This window comes from Pipistrellus kuhlii, unplaced genomic scaffold (assembly GCF_014108245.1).
Source record: "Pipistrellus kuhlii isolate mPipKuh1 unplaced genomic scaffold, mPipKuh1.p scaffold_m20_p_1, whole genome shotgun sequence".
NCBI lineage: Eukaryota > Metazoa > Chordata > Mammalia > Chiroptera > Vespertilionidae > Pipistrellus > Pipistrellus kuhlii.
This window is the reverse complement of record NW_023425404.1, coordinates 13650215-13667606: the sequence shown is the minus strand read 5'-3', so window position 1 is coordinate 13667606 and position 17392 is coordinate 13650215. Positions and strand designations below refer to the sequence as shown.

The following is a 17392-nucleotide window of genomic DNA, read 5'->3' as shown; positions in this document are numbered from 1 at the left end:
AATTACACATGTTGCCCATGAACTCATTCTGTTTATAAATTTTTAACATGTTCTTTTTTTTAATATTTGCATTTTTATTTTTATTTTTTAATTATAGTTTACTTTCAATGTCATTTTGTACTGGTTTCAGGTTTACAGTAGACAATCATATAGTTTACAAAATGATCCCCCAATATTTCCAGTGCCCACCTGGCATCATACATAATTACCACAATATTATTGACTATATGCCATATTCCCATGACTATTTTGTAGCTACCAATTTGTACCTCTTAATCCTTTCACCTCTTTCACCCAGTCCTCCCAAGTGCTCTTCTCTCTGTCAACCACCAGTTCCCTCTCTGTAACTTGTTCTATTTTTGTCACAGTGATACAGAATGAGCTTGTGATGGCATTGGGTCATCCACATCAGAAGTCAGTGAGGTGGGAATGTCAGGTGTGAGGGCAAAAAGACCAAGATTTTTCAATGAGAAATTAAATATCCAAGAAAATCCAACATCTGATCGTTAAGCAAGTCCTCCAGATGCCCTGTTATAGGACCGGCTGTAGTTGCCAGCGGTCATTTGATTGGTTAGATGTTAGAGCAAGCACAGTTGAAGTCACCATCGTGGTGCAGACAAGCCCAGGGAAGGTCTGTGCCAAGAAGAGGTCCACTCTATAGCCACATCCCACCTCCCTAGTTCTGGTGAACAGATTCCCTCACATGTGACCTTAGCCACAAGGGGAAGTGCGCTGAAAGCATGCCACCATGTAACTCGTGGTCATGGGGAATGGTACCAGCTTCTCCTTGCATACTTCATAACCTAGCTGGCCCATTTTGACCCAGATGGGTTGTAAATTTCTGAGAATGATTCTGCCTCTATAGAGCCCCAATCTGACTTAGATTTTCCTGAGTTTCACTGTGGCCAATACAAAATATTATCTGAGGCAGCATTGTCAAAGCAGCCACCACCTCCACTGACCGGCACTGCTCCTGCTCAGTCCTGCTGGGTCTGCTGGGTCCGGTGGCATGCCAGGCTTCCTGCTCCGGGTCGCCCCCAATTCCACAGGCTGCCTCACCAGTGGTCCCAGAGACCAAACAAGTACTTTATCAGACACAATGGAGAGCTGTAGCTGCTTAGTTCACTGAAAAAAATTGATAAGTAGAGAATCATGAAAAATGTCACATATATATCTTAATAACTTCATATTAATGTAGGACATTCAAACGTATATTCACTTGGCAGTCTCTTAAAGGAAGACCAAAGAGTCACTTTGATTATGGGTCCCAATAATTTGAGTTTTTTTCCTTCAGTAAACCATACTCAAAATAAACCACCCAGTTTGGGCATGTTTAAAGTGCATTCGAAATTTAAAAACACTTTTGAAGCAACCTGCCTGTTTACTGCTCTGAAATTTTTATTATGTTTTCTCTCTTTTTTTCCAGTTATCTCACCTGTACCGCATTCATCAGCAACTATTTTAGCCAACACTCCTTTATCAAGTTGTTCTGAACTATTCAACTTCATAGAAACAACACTCTCTTTTCACATTAATTGCATCAGAATGTGTAATATTTAGTGCACTTGCATTATTAAAACAACAGATGTGCCTAACATAAGCATACTTGGGGGGGGGGGGGGGGGGGGACATAACTGACACTCATCCACATATAACTCTGGTGTGAGCAGAAGGTTCTAGCATACCCCAGGCTGCCATCAGTAAAATTTTCAGACCACATGGAGGAGGTTGGCTAATTCAACAAGGAGTGGCCTACATATCCTAGTGCAGTGGTTGGCAAACTGGCTCATGAGCAGCTGTTTGCCATTCTGTTGACTAATGTGTTTACCGACCACTAACCTAGACTCTCGATTCCAATAATTACAGGCTGTTGTTGTTCCTTATGATTAAGCCCCTGACCTAGTGTACTTAAGTTGTCAAACAACATATATCAATAGGTCCTCTCTGGCCTTCCCTTCAGGTTATTCTAGTATTTATTCACCCCATTCATCTCTTGTCTTCCCTGGATTGGTCTACTTAGCACTGAAGAAGGAGGGAGATACTGAAGGAGCAGAGGTAGAGAGAGAAAGTAATGAAGGGCATGTTTGAGAAAGAATATCCTGGCAACTAAGGGCCAAGAACCCTTTCTTAGCTTGGGAAGAAAGACCTAAATTGCCCTCTTTTTCCACTATTCATCCAATCCACTGGCAGACTCAGCCCTGGTGCTGGGTATAGAGATTTGGGCTGAGTAGGACACAGACTCTGCCCTTGAAGAGCCTCCACCCTAGAGCAGAGCCCAGCCTATTAAACCCATAATTATAGTGCATTGGAATTAGTTTCTATGGTTGAGGGAGGATAGATGTGATGCTGAGCTATCTAGAACACCAAGCTGGATATTCATAGGTTAGTAGGAGGTTGCTAGATAGACAAAGGGAAAGAAGAGAGAAAAGGGAAAGGGCTTCTATGGACCAGACACATATGCAGAGGAGTGGAGCTGAAAGATGTTTGGTACCTCACATGCCTGAGTGAGGAAGGGAAGAGACAAGCAGACTGGATCTTAAAGAACCAAATACGTTATTCTAAGGAGCTTGGCCTTTCTTCTGAGGTCACTGAGGAGTCAGTGCAGGCCATTTAAATATGAGGGTAACATGGTTATATTTGATAAAGATTATCCTGATGCAGGGTGCTGGGATAAAGGAGAGGAGGATGATAGAGGGGAGTTGTTAGGATTAGAAGATGGGGTCTTCATCCCATCCTGACTTGCAGAAAGATTCCTAGAGATGAGGTGTCATGGATTCCACATAGAAACATATTCTTCACAGCACAGCTGGGCACTTAGCCAGCTGGGCTGGCTGCTGATTGGCTGGATGAGTGGTGGGTGGATGGGTGGGTGGATGGATGGATGGATAGACAGGCAGACAAATGAATTTGTGATTGTATGTGTTGTAATTTCTCTTCTTCCCTCAGCCATCTATCTTTGTAAGAGGACAATGCAGAATAAAGCAAGGCTGGAATTGGCAGATTATGAATCAGTAAGTACGATTATTTTCCAGGGTAGGTGTGGGAGGAGAGTACAAATATATCTGCAACTGTGTTTTAGCTTGTATTTTCCCCCTTTTCACTCCCCAATTCTTTCAGGCAGTGGAAAGGAAGCCTCATCTATTTTCCCTCTTTTGTTCTCAGCTCTTCTTATCATCACAGTAAAATTAATTTTTATATACATTAAGAAAACAACTCACCTTAAAAGTGGGCAAAGAACTTGAACAGACGCTTCAACAAAGAGGACAGAAGAATGACAAATAAGCACATGAAAAATTTTTCAACATTATAAGCCACTAGGGAACTACAGGTTAAATCCATGCTCAGGTATCATTGTACACATGCTAGGATGGCTAAAATAAAGAGTACTGTCAATGCCAAGTGCTGGTGAGGATGTGGGGCAACTGGAACTCTCCTACATTGCTGGGAATGCAAAATGGTAAAAACCATTCTCGAAAATGGTCTGGCAATTTCTTATAAATGTAAACATACAGCTACCATCTAACCAAGCAATCCTATTAGATATGTCACAACTTATGTGCACACCAAAACCTGTGCACTAATGTTCATAGTGATTTTATTTGTGATAATCAAAAGCTGAAAGCAACCCAAGTACATTTTAACAAGCAAATGGTTAAATAAACCCTGGTACATCCATACAGTATAATATTACTCTTCAGTGAAAAGGATTAAACTGGAATACAAGGAACCACTTGGATGAGTACCAAAGACATGATTCTAAGTGAAAGAAGACTATCTCAAAAGATTACAAACTGTATTATTCCATCTATGTGGCATTCTTTTAAATATAAAACTATCACGAGGGAAAATACAGATCAGTGGTTGCCACGAGTTTTGAGTGGAGGTAGATTTTGGCTCTGAAGAGCATGAGGGAACTTGGCAGAGTGACGGGATTATTCTGTGTCCTGATTGTGATGGTGGTTACACGAATCTATATACATGTGTTAAAATTCATGAAACTGCACCAAAAGGGAAAAATTGATTTAATATATAATAATTTTTAATTTTAATAGATGATATTTTTAATTGCATCTTTATACCTCCAAGTCACCTTTGCTTAGCAATAGATGCAGAATCTAAGACCAAATTTATTCCAGAAGATAAGATAGGTGTATGTCACTTGAAGTATATACCTTCCCAGCGGCCTCCCCCTCCACCTTCTTCCCAACAAGTGATTCCCTACAAAAACTGGAGGCCCCACAGCACACTCATATCAATCCCCACCTAACAGAGCCAATCTCAAGAGAACTAGAGATCCACAAATAATTTTTTTAATGTTTTTAGTTTTCAATGGCAGAATCTTTCCTCCAAACCACATTTTATATGAGTGACTGAGAATGGGAGAAATAGGCTAAATTTCCATGAACGGTCCAGAGGAGGTGCTGCTGAGCCACAAAATGACTAAGGGGCCAGCAGCTAGGAGGAGGGGCAGCATGAAAGGCCGTGGAGCACCATTCCCTAGATAATCCAGCACTGACAGCATCCTCAGATCCACCCACGCTCCAAATGCCTCTCCCGCTTTTGCTGCCTCAGTCTTCCAAAACAAGCCCGATGACCCACTCTGCCAGACCTGTCACTTTCGGGTACCTGTGCCCAACTGGACCAGCTTTGGAGCCATCACTCTCCCTCCACCTCTCAAGGGGAATATGGTTATCATTGGCGTCACAGGACCTGTGTGTGACCTTTCACCCCCTTTGATCCCACTGGCACCACAGGGCCTGTGCATGGGAGAGGGGAAAATAGTGGAAGAGGATGCATTGCAGGGGTTTACACAGAGCCTCAGAACACGGTTAAAGTTTGCTTATCAGTGGAAACCACCAAAGAGAACTATGTTGAGACATTATGATCTTCCCAAGCAAACCCTGGCATGGCTATTCTGTGGAGCTGAGCACTCTAGGCACCCAGTTTCTGTCCAAATCTGCCCTCCTGCGCCTGCGGTCACCCCTCTTTGAGAAGACTGCTATCTTACCCTGTGTGCACCCCGTGCAAAGTGCTTCAACCTCCTCATGGCTACATCCCTTCCCTAACAAGACCCAGACTGCAGGAGCGTGCGGCCCCTCCATCCTCTGTCTCTCTTCCCTGTATTTCCCATGTTTTAAAAAAGGTCCTAAACAGAAGCAAGACAGCATCAACTCCTGAGGGGTTTTTATTCAGTGTCCACTTCTCTTGCCGTATAATGTTCTACTTTGGTATTTGTGAAGAATATGCCATTAAAATGTTCTTTCAGGTTGAAGTTCTCCCTAGAAGTGGTTAGAAACTTAAAAAAAAAAAAAAGTATGTTGTTTTCACAATACAGTAATTTTGTTATTACATATGCCCTTGGTAAAAACAAAAATTCAAGCAGCAAAGAAAGGAGAGAAAAAAATAACCTGCAATCCTTCTCCCCAAAGCTTTTTCTGTACATACATTTTTTTCTTTACAAAAATATTTGGATCACACCATAAACATTATTGTGTAAGCTGCTTCTCTCCCCATCTAATACTGTAAGTATGTTGGGGATCTTTTCATGTCAGTAATAATAATCTACATTGTCATTTTAATAGCTGCCTAATATTCCATGGTATGACTGTATCATAATTTATATAATTACTCCCCCATTGACTGACTTTGATGCATTACCATTGCTTCCTATAAACAATGGAAGAATCAAAAAGGATAGTTTTGTTGAGGTGCTTGTTCACCAAGCCTTACTAATAACTGAGTTTATGTGTGTTGATCTTCAACTGAGGCCCCTTTTATATTAATAACCCACTGATGAGAGTAATAAATTAGTGTTGGCATGAGCTCTAGGAAAACACACAGCATAATGTGGGCTCCAGCCTTGCATTCCATCAGAATTAGGCAGGTCATTAGGGGACCTGTCAAACACCCTCCCCACTGTCCTATTGTGCCATTGGGTAAGTCTAGAGACTTAGAAAAGGGGCTTCTGCACTCTTCCTCTAAAAGGCAGCCCTGGATGCCATTTCTTTCTGTTTTTGGGGTTTTCCTTTATGAATATAGACTATATCACAAACATAGACTCCTTTTTCTGTGCTATTGAATGTGGACTTTCAAAGACATGAATGCCAAGTCTGGGTTCATCTTTTCTACCCCCTTCCCAGACCCCTGCTGGGAAACAAGTCTTGAGAAACCTTTAATTTTGCCCTCAGAGATGTCCAGCAGGTTGCAAAGATCCCCTTGCCCCTTCCCCAAACCCTGCATGCACAGCCACAAACCATTCTCCTTCTCTTCAGGAGCCTTTATAACAAAGGCTGCATGGGTTGTGTTCCTGTAAAACGCACAAGAAGGGAGGAATCGGGTGAACCACAGGGACTTCAGACTTAATGGGTGTGTAAATGAATATTAATAGTTCTGCTCCATATAGCGGGCTCTGGTGCAAAGTCACATTGGGTTCATGTCCAGTGGATTTAGAGAGGAGCCCTATTTTGAAACCAAAATAGATGGCTGCCCTGTAACAAGCATGGGGGTCGATGTGCAAACTTCCGATGATGAATGCCTTCTCATTCATTTTCATTTCTCATTAGGAAAACTTGGCAAGACTCCAGAGGGCCTTTGCAAGGAAGTGGGAATTCATCTTTATGCAAGCAGAAGCGCAAGTAAAGTAGGTGGACTTAATAGAGACCCTTGTGAAGAGAGAACGTCTCTGGGATTTGGAGGTGGTGTGGGTGTGGAATTGCCAGAGTGAGCTTTCCTTCCACAGCTGGCCAGCGGTGGTCAGTCACTGTCATCTCTCATGAGAGCAATTGAGTGGAAATCAAGGTTGTCTCTGTTACCATGGCAACTCTAAAATAATGTCAAGTGTTTATTCCAGCAGACAATGGCGTCCCTCCCAAATTTAGAACTCTGGTTATAAAAAGATGTATTTATTCCCCAAAGATTTTCAATTCTTCTTCTGTTCTCAGAGGCTGGAAAACCCCAGACTGATCGTACCTGTAGATGTGGAGATTTCATCTTCATAGGAAAATATGGTGGAGTTTTAGGGAGGTCGACAAGTAGCCCCTCTCCCAACCCCCTCCCCAGAGATCCAGATCCAATCAAAAATAAGGCCCAGAAGTCCGACACTTGGAGTCCAAAGTATCAGATTATTACTGCTAAAAGCTAGTGATACCACATGACTTTAGATCAGTGGCCTTGGATCTCTGCCCGGAATTAAAATCACCCATCCTGGTATCGCTGCACATATGTAGGCGCCCTCACCAGGGCAGAGTTAACCCCGCCCGGTTGGCTTATTATCTGAGAACAGATGTTCATAAAGAACCAACCTGAGCTTTCTCAGTGTCTTCTTTCAAATCCTCCAGTGAGATGTCACTCTCCCTCCCTGGAGGACAAGAGATGAAAGGCGGAAAACTGGAGTGTTTTCCCACATTTTTCCCCTCCCGGGGAGTAGAGTAGAAAATCCCTCCTCTCTAAGGAAGCAGGAGAAGTGGCCAGTGAGTGTCCCCCAGCCCACAGTCATGGTCAGATCCTTTTAATTCTGGTACATGGATGTGCTGAGGTTGGCTTCCCTCCGGTTCTTTCCGGCAGTGGCTGGCTTAGCCAAGGGGTTCACAAAACAGATAACTCAGAGGAGGGAAAGGAAAGGAATGCTGAGCTGGGAGAAGGTAAGTCCCTTTTCTCTGGGCACCATTTGCACCTACATAGAGACCCCTCTGGGGTCTGCAGGGGACCTGCTTTGCAGTCCCTGGGAAGTGTTGCAGCCCATCGCCTAGGGCCAAGTCTCGGGCAGTGTGGGCGGGCATTGATCATGTGCATGGTCATTGGGTTCAGTGGCCAATACAGGGCCAGGACCTCACCCTCCTTTTGCAGCCTCTGCCTTCTCCCACGCAGGATTCCAGCCTCCTGCTATCCTCCTGGGGCCCAGACCCTGGGTGCTGCGCTTTAGCAGGATGAACCAGGCCCCTGGGGAGGAAGGAAGTGGGAGGGTGGGTGAGGGGGTGAAAGGGTGGGTGAGAAGGAGGCTGAATTGAGCTGTGTTCTCAGAAGCCTCTGGGAAGCAAGGAGGCACACTCACTTATACGTTCAGAATCACCCAGCTTCGAATGTTATAAAAGGAGGGGAGATGGCCCCTTTGTACATATATGGCATTTCTTGATTATTTTTTTTTATTAACTCTGTGATTGCATTATAATTGTGGGCCATTTAAGTACACAACGCTTATCACAAACATCACAGGGCGATTACAGGTTTATTTCAGTCCAGTCAGCTAAAGTGCTCCCACGAGAGCCAAGGACCAGGAGTAACATGGCAATTACTCCGAGTTGCTTTCTGCTTAGAGAGATGCTGTGAAGTAACACAGGCTTTATTTTAAAGCCTTTTATCTATGTTCCTCTTTGGAACGTAGAATCTGCCTTTGTCACCTGCAACTTCCCTCTTGCAGTCTGTGCTTCCCCAGTGAAAGCCCCTGGTTTTTGCCTTCTGAATGCTGGTGCACACCAGGGCTCTTACTCTGCTTTAAAAAGCCAGCTGGTTTCAGTGGCTCTTAAAACGCATCATTGCAGCATTTTGAAGACATTTCCACCCACTCTGAAGCTAGAGCACACTTCCCAATTTGAGGATGAAACAATGCAAGCCTCGGTTATTCCCTCCTATGATTGAGTACACAGCGCCCGCTTGGATGGGTGGGAGCGTAACAATAGTTTTATTCAGTTCTTAATGCAAATCATAATCCTCCGAAGGGACAGTTGCATTCTGCTCCCCCAAGGCCCACAATGTTTGTTACATGTGGGTGGACATTCGCAGTCTAACCTAAAACTAGTTCTCTCACGTGTGGACTTCATGGGTTTCCTTGAAGAAACTGTCCACCCACGTTTTACAGCTCTGCACAGAGCGGAGGCCACACAGGTGCCAATTGTCCTGTGTGGTCTCGGCTCCTCGAATGAGGGGAAACAATGCAAAAGTCTCTGATTTCCTTCCTTTATGCTTTCAGGATTGACCGGAAAAAGGACAAGACAGAAAGGAAAATCTTGGATAGTCAAGAGCGGGCCTTCTGGGATGTCCACAGGCCAGTGGTGAGAAAGCTCTGTTCGGTTCTCTAAGTTTTCTTATTTTCTTCCTCCGCTTGAGAGAAATGACCATCTTTAGCCACCAGATGTCTCCTTCTTAAGAACACTGCTAAGCTTTGTGGAATGTTTTGCCACTCATTCACATAATCTCAGCGGAGTTTCTGGAATGTTCTACCTTTTATAAATTATCCAGTCATGGAAATATGGAATCGGAAATGGAGAGCTGTGGGAACTCCACCTGGGATCTTTGGCCCCAGGAAGTTTACAGACCCAAAATAAGTAACTTCCGTGTTTACTGTGGTTCAACTAAATCTTAGAATATTCTATTTTAAATGCAGCCAGGTCCTGTTATTCACGGTTCTGTTCCATAGGTGACCGCAAACACTGAGTCAGCGAACCCTGATCCATTGCTGACCCACGGCATCGGACCACTATATCAACTGATCAGTGTCTAACCTTGTTTATTCCACACTTCTGTTTAAAGACACCTTACTATATATTGTTGATTCATCAACATGGAACTCATGGCCAACAGCACTGACTCTCATGCCAGATGAAGCTCATTGAACACATTTTCTCCGTAGGTGCATCACAGCCTCTTGCACTCAGGAACTAGACAGCATTTCAGCAGTGCGCCTGGGGGCCATTTTAAACAATAAAATACAACAACAACAACAAACCCACACAGAAATAGTTACACTGAATAGCCCTAGAAAAGGGCACGTATTTACAACTATAGATCCGAAATTCATGCAAGGGTCTCAGGCCTCGCAGCCCCCTGCAGTCCCGGCTAGCCCTCACAGGAAGGTTGTCTGGACAGTCAGTCGTTCTACTATTTGGTCTAATTAGCATATTAGCTCTTTATCATATAGGATATGAAAAGTTTAAACAAGAAGACTGAATGTCACCTTATTAGACCTCAGCCAGGAGCATGCACATTGGACAACCCGAACGTTTTGTTGCTCTGTAAATGTCTCTGAATGGCCATGGGTGCACTACAAGTGTTGATTTAGGGGTTATAAATAAGTTTTAGCCAGAAGGCAAACTCACAAATACAAAATCCATGATGCTTGTGCTTTTAATCTTATCTTATTCAAACAAATCTTGCATTTTCCACATGAAATGGAACTAAAATGAATAAACTCTCTCAGCCTTCCTAAAAACTGGCGAAGAGCAAAACTAAAGAAATAATTCCAAATCCTGATATTGGCATGCACTTAATCGGTTAGATGTGTGCAATAACAAGGGCTCTGACTGAAGCGACCTGTCACTTTGAGTAATAAGTTTGCTCTTATAAACTGAACACTCTACCTTCTATGTATCATCCTGAGATAATATAAGCTTTTATGTCTCAGATGAAAACTCTATGGAGGAACACGTTTACATCTTCGTAAAAAATTGTAAATGGCGAAGTGGAGATAATGTTGCGTTATGTGTAAAGGGAAAGAGAGTGATTGGCTCTGATGGTGTCACTTGGGCTAAATCGGAAGGGTGATTTTCACTAAGTCATGTATGTGATGTGTTGTTTTTTCCTTCTCAGCCAGGCTGTGTGAACACCACAGAAATGGATATCAGAAAATGTCGGCGTTTGAAGAACCCGCAAAAGGTTAAAAAGGTTCGAGAGTTCAGCTGAATTAAAAATTCTTGATGTGAATGGCCCTTTCATTTCTGCTACTGTCCAAACAATAATTTGCTATTTGTTAATTCTACCCCATTTCGTCCCTTGAAACCATTTCATTCATTTATTTGGCAAATATTTGTGGAGTGGCTGGTGTGTGCTTAGCACTTTCCTTGCTGCTGAAATAAGTCTTCACAAAGCCCATAGGCCTGGTGGGGACAAAACAAGCCAACACACAACAGAGCGAGGAGGGGGGCATTGGGGAAGTACAGGATGGTTCAGGAGCGCCAGGAGGGGGCGCCAGACCAGGGCTTCCCGAGGGCTTCCCGTGCCAGCTCAAGTGTGCTGAGGGTAAACAGCAGTTGACCATGGGGAGGAGGCTAGAGGAAAGGGAACTAAAGGAACAAAATGTATAATGGAAACCCCACTGCTGAAAGTGAGTATAGTACTTTGAAAGTCTTTTAGTATAGATTACAAGGTCATCCAAACTCCAGTCACCGTCTTGCCCAACTGGGAATGAGCCAATGATCACTTGTGTTCACTATACTGAAGGGGCAGTGACCATGGTGCACCTAAGGGTGCCATACTCTGTCAGCCCCACAGTTGGTACATCCCACCCTCGCAGCAGCTCCAGGGACCATATTGTGGGAGAAAGTGTCTGGCCTCCATTCTATTAATTTCAAAAGGTTAGAGATGTGTCCCTAGAAGAATCAATCCTCTCATTTTCTCATATATATATGAACCTTTCAGTGTTCACTGAGATAGTGATGCCCACTGTGACATGTTTTATAGTGTTCAATGTCAAATGGCCTCATTTAATCTTTAAGGGCCCCCTAATTACCATAGAATTTTATTCCAGAATTTCACAGAGCCTACCTCTACCCTCTTTGAGCCCTTCTTGATTTCAGCTGTGCATGGTATACCCTTTGGGGTTTTGTTTCTTTCCCAATGCAAAGAGTGCTTTTAACCTGTCTCTAATGCAAGGAACAGCTTAAAAGGCAGCCATAGTTGTGGGCATGTGGAGAAACTGAGTCCAGAAAACTACTTAGCTCAAAAGCAAAAGAATCTGAAACTCTGCTATTTCAAGTTTGTACTAGATGAGTGTGTCAACTACAGGCCATTAGAGAATCTAGAGGGGATCTCTGTGCATTATCTTCAGCATTTGCTCTTGAACTATCTTGTGCCTCAGAATCACCTGGGGCATTTGATAAATGTACAGATTCACAAGCCCCATCCACAAAGATGATGACTCCATAGGTCCATGTGTATTACCAAGTACTCCTAGACGATTCTTTGCAGATGGTCTAAGGACCATCTCCTGAGATGCAAGGAGACCATTTCAGCTCAATAAAAGGGAAGACTTTCTAGCAGTGGTAATACACAGATGAGACAGGGCTGTCTCAGGCACAGAGTTCCCATCCCTGGAGAAATTCAAGCAGAGGTTGATCATTCACTGCTGGGGTGTCACAGAGGGGACTGGGAGCATCGGAGGAGTGGTTGAGCCAGCTCACCCCGGACTTCCTCTTAAGCTCTGAGATTGCATGACTCTGTCTTCTTGCTTCCTCTCTAGTCGGTGTACGGCGTGACAGAAGAGTCCCAGTCCCAGAGCCCTGTGCACATCCCCAGCCAGCCAGTCCGGAAAACGACAAAAGAGGACATCCGGAAACAGGTGAATGAATGACTCCTGCCCTCCCAGAGGAGACGTGGCCAGTTCAGAAACCTTTCAGTGTTCACCTCTGAGAGCTGAGTGAGCTTTGAGCTCCTGGAAACCATAGTGAAGACCAGCTGTGGGTGGTTTGAACCTTTGAGTGCTGTGTGCAAACAACTCGTGGAAGCTTGAAAAGGGAAATTCTCTACCAAGTTCCTCCAGTTTGATAGGAAGACATAAATGAGTCCTCCCAATACTGAAGGAGACTGCCATAGTCGGGTCTCCCACAGGAGCTGGAGCGGGGAGGGAGTCACATTACAAGGTCCTTAAAATTGCAGTGTGCTTCCAGAGTACACTGGTCTGGGACCACTGACCTCTGTGATACAAATGGAAAGTTTATAAAAGCAAGCTCCACTCCCAAAGCCTTTTCAGCATTATTCTTACTTCCTGATGAGGAGTTACCTGCTCAAACCAAGTAAGGAGACAGTGGCTAATTACATGACTCCTTTCTGGGGTGCACTGGTAATGAAGTAACTTCAGAATCTACTCCTTACATTATGCTTTATTTCCAGGGTGGGGGAACCCCAAGGAGGAATGTAACTGTTAGGTACCTGCCTTTGACAAGTTTGTTATTGCTGGGAGAAGAGGAAAGAGATGTATGTGAAATAGCTATCGGAAGATTCTAGTCAAGTATGCTGAGCACATGGGGGTGATGCGGATATAAAAGTGTGCATAGAGGGATAACTGGAGATTAGTCCAGCCAGGTATCATGGTGTGTGTGTTACCTGTCCATGCTGCTGCTAAGCTTTATAAAGCATATACTTACTGCCTTTAAGTTTGCAATCACTTTTGGGAATCCAGACCTAAACTACAGCACAGTGCTAGAGAACGTATGACGTGGGCTAGATCGCAAATCCCAATGGCAGTAAGAATTCTCAAAAAGGCAAATAGTTGCTGAAGGGTTGAAGTCTATCCAGAGCAGGTGTTGGGATCTTGAGAGAAATACAGGATTTTAGTTCCCAGGGTGAAAGCGGGGGAGAAAATTCTAGTTTGGTCCTTACACCTCTGTTCTGTCTTTCCCCAGATAACATTTTTGAACGCACAGATTGACAGGCATTGTTTAAAAATGTCCAAAGTGGCTGAAAGGTAGGTGCCCCTCAGTGAAATGACTGTTTTCTTCTGATGTAACAAAGGGGACATGTTACAGGGTCATGGCCAATAAGCATGTGCCATGCCAAAAGGCAGACCATAGGCATTCCTTAAGTGATGGGTGAAAAAGGCCCCGGTGAGGACAGCTGAGATGGCAGACTCCCGTGAGTGATGTCAAGAAATGTTCTGTGGCTAAAGCTTTCCAGGGGGGCCCACGGGACCTTGTCAATCAAGGTCAACGTCCTTAAAAGCTGCATAATGCACCTTGGCCTTCAGTCCCTTGATTAATTTAATCGGAATGGCTCCCTTTTCAGCTGTAAAATGCCCAGATTCACTTTATAGGGGAAAGAGATTGTGTGCTCGCCGAGCAAACAGGAGGGGACTGCACCACGGGGAGGCGTTCCGCCTCCACACACCATCAACCACTGAACTGCATCGAATCGGCTGTAAAGAACACACTGGCACCTCCAGCCTGGCTCCGCAGCAGCATTTGTGCTCCAGTCTGCCGCAGGAGCTGGTTCCACTCCGTTAACTCACCAGAGGCTCAATTTTGTCAACTAAATGGTCTGTTTTTGAACTCTCAGTGAAGAGGGGAGACCACCCGGGGAATCTGTATCTAGTAAATCTGATCAGGCAGTGGCAAACTGACCATCTTTTTGTCGACAGGCTAAGGTTAAAGCAATGGCCAATATCTGAAGCTTCAAGGGCATATGCTGGATCCTGGTATTTGCTGGATATCAGAGTAAATTGGGTCTCTAAGCCCAGCTCACACAGGGGCCTGGGTGTGTGGTCAACCTGTAAGCCTCTCTCCAGTAGTCCCTTCCTTCTAGATAAAGAACAAACTGAGACTAAGAATACCTTACTCCAAACACCTGCATGAGCGCCCAGCCTTCACCTGGCCAGGGACAACCCTGGACCAGGGTTCATGTCTCTGATGGCATCTTGGATTCCTGCCAGGTTTCTCAATAGTGTTACTATTGATGGTCTGAGCTGAAGAGTCTTCGTTGCAGGGGGCTGTCATGTGCATTATAGGATACTAGAGGCCCGGTGCATGAAAATTTATACACTGGGGGGGTGGGGGGCAGGGGGTCCCTCAGCCCCACGTGTGCCCTCTCGAAGTCCAGGAGCCCTCGGGGGATATCTTTAGCACTGTCTCAGAAGTGAGGTGGGAGAGGCTCTGCCACCACCACTGCACTCACCAGCCATCAGCTCGGCTTGTGGCTGAGGAGGATCCTCCTGTGGAAATGCACTGACCTCCAGGGGGCAGCTCCAGCCCTGACTCTCCCTCCCCCACCATCACCCTCTGCAACCAACAAGACGAGTCAGGAGCTGGCAGGCCAGTGACCCGCTGGCCCCACACCCCACTGGTCACCACTCCCCCCCCCCCCCATCACCATTCCCTCTCTCTGCCCGCTGGCACCAGCCTTGTTCTGCCTGGTGCCACCCACTCGCTGGTCCTGCCCCCCACCAACCTGGTCATTCAGCTATTTGGTTTATTTGCATATTAGGCTTTTATTGTATAGGATTCAGCAGCATCCCTGACCCTTGTCCACTAAATGCCAAACCCCACCTCACGGATGTGACAACCAAGCATGTCTGCAGTCCCCTGGGAGGGCAAAATCAACCCTGCTGAGAATCACTGATGCACGTGCTTCAGAAAGAGGCCGCACAGTTGTGCTGGAGTGGCTGTGGCCGCTGCCTCTGCTTCTTCCATCTCGCTGTGGTTATGAGTCCTGGTGAGCGAGCGGCACAGCTGGGGCGGCCTCGGTTCCTTGGTGTGAGGACAGGAGCCTCTTTGTCTGTGAACAAGGACAGGAATGGCGGTCCTGGCATGTGGGGAGGGTCGGTGCTCACAATACCTGGCCTTCACAGGGCCCTTCACAGTCTGCGACCCCAGGAGAGTGTGTGGGGGAGTACCTTTCCTGAGGGTCAGTTGCTTGGGCCCAGGAGTTCTGAGCACGATGATCCAGGTGGGGGTGAGAGGTGACCAATGGAGATCCCCAAACCCTCGCTCTGGGGATTCAGACTCAATGGTTCCAGGTAGCTGTAAGGAACCTGCATTTTGAATAATGTGCATGTGGACTGACCAGGCTCTGGGGATTCGGTGAAACCCTTGTCCACCACTCAGACTGACCTGAGAGCTCACCTCAGAAGAGACTCTCAGCTCTGTCCTTGCCTGTGGATGAGGAAAGAGCCTGAACCGTCTGCCTGGGGCAGGCTCTCACTCAGCTGGTGTGCTGCTGAGAGAAGAGAAACAGCAGGGGAGGGGAGCCTGGCAGGGCCCACTGTTTGTTTGTTTTCAGGCTGCCGGGGAGGGGCCCACCTGGTGCCCTCTCATTCTGCCCTAGAGGCCGCTCACCTTGAAGAGATTATTCCAGCCAGCCACTCCTCCCTCCACAGTCAGTAGCTCTCCCGTGTTTCCGCCCAACAGAGACTGGATTTTATTCCCAGCAGCAATAACTGGCAACTTTTCAATGTGACACAAGGGTTTTTCATTAGAGCCACAAGGAAACTCCCAGATAGTGAGGAGGAGGGAGAGGAGCGGGTGTTAGCAGGAGATAAAGCTGCCTGGAGCCCAGAGGTGGGAGGCAGGGGGAGGTGCTGGCAGCTGGCCTTGGGTGCGCCTGCTGGCTCACAACAGGTGAAAACTGAGCTATCTCAGGTGGGCGCGCAAATCCCACCAGATCTGCTCTCCTGGGCCTGCTCCCCATGAGCCTTGCTGATTAGCTAGAAGCCACCAGGCAAAGGCCCTCTTCCCCCTGAGAACAGGTGGCCTGTTTTTTCACTTAGTTCCCTGAGCGCTGATGTTGGGGGAGGTGGAGGGGTGGTGCTGGTGAAAGTCCAGTTCTAAAAAGGCCGGGAGTCAAGGCTGGGTCAAAGGGTGTAGCCAGGCCAGGAAGGGAGGGAATAAGGGGAACTTTGCAAACCAAAGGGCAAAATAGAACAATGTGGGAGGAGGGGGGGAGGTAGAGCCAGCCACTGGGTTTGGATCCTGTGTCTTTAAAGGGGAGAAAGCACTAGTACTTCATGTATAAGGTTAATGAGTGAATCCATGGTGTGAGCTAGGTCCAGGCCTTGGCACTTGGTACACATACAGTGAATGTGAGTGATTATTGTTATTTTCCAGTGTGTGCTAGACGGTGCTTTGGAAAGGAACCAACTCAAGTTCATGAGATGGAATGTGTGTTGTTCAGAGGAACCAACAGGGCAGGCCAAGGAGTGAGGCTGGCCCTGCAGGTGGCTGTTTTGTGCTGATGTAGTTCCTCCCTCCCTCTTGCTTCTCCCGCTCCTAAGCAGAGAGCCCTGCGTAGTGCCTAAGGCTGTCCCTGCCGTCCACAGGTCTGTCTCCCTGGGCTGCCTCCTAAGGCACCAATAACGGGTATCTTCGGGAGGGTGGGGCCCTGCATGAAGTGGCTGGCTCTTCTGCACAGGTTTTCGCAGGTCATCTCAGGTTTAGCTATTGTCCCATTGTCCCCATGAGTGGTTGACTGTGCCTGAAATGCCAACATTGTGGCAACCAAACCAGATGTCCCAGGCTGCCTTTTACTCCTGGCAACAGTACAAAAGCCAGTCTGAGATGGTGCCTAATTTTTTTTGCTTCAGAAAGTACGGTTCCTGCACATACAAATGAATTCTCTGGATAAATGATGCCTAACACCTTCACCTTTTTTTTTTAATATATATATTTTTTATTGTTTTTTTACAGAGAGGAAGAGAGAGGGAGAGAGAGTTAGAAACATCGATGAGAGAGAATCATCGATCAGCTGCCTCTTGCACACCCCCTACTGGGGATGTGCCCGCAACCAAGGTATATGCCCTTGACCGGAATCGAACCCGGGACCTTTCAGTCCGCAGGCTCTATCCACTGAGCCAAACCGGTTTTGGCCACTTTTTTGTTTTAACAATTTTAAATGAGACTGTCTTCAATTTGGTTCA

The 17392-nt window shown here is 46.0% G+C and overlaps 1 protein-coding gene across 12 annotated transcripts in view; it reads left to right on the top strand.

The window, feature by feature from the left end:
• RGS6 (regulator of G protein signaling 6) overlaps window positions 1–17392 on the top strand; it is a 467079-nt gene that overhangs the window by 379947 nt on the left and 69740 nt on the right. For all 12 annotated transcript variants that reach the window (XM_036432407.2, XM_036432400.2, XM_036432418.2 and 9 more), the window contains exons 7-12: window positions 2947–3011; window positions 6564–6640; window positions 8966–9047; window positions 10582–10656; window positions 12230–12328; window positions 13392–13453. In XM_036432407.2, coding sequence (XP_036288300.1) covers window positions 2947–3011; window positions 6564–6640; window positions 8966–9047; window positions 10582–10656; window positions 12230–12328; window positions 13392–13453 — 460 coding nt within the window. The remainder of the gene's footprint in view (window positions 1–2946; window positions 3012–6563; window positions 6641–8965; window positions 9048–10581; window positions 10657–12229; window positions 12329–13391; window positions 13454–17392) is intronic.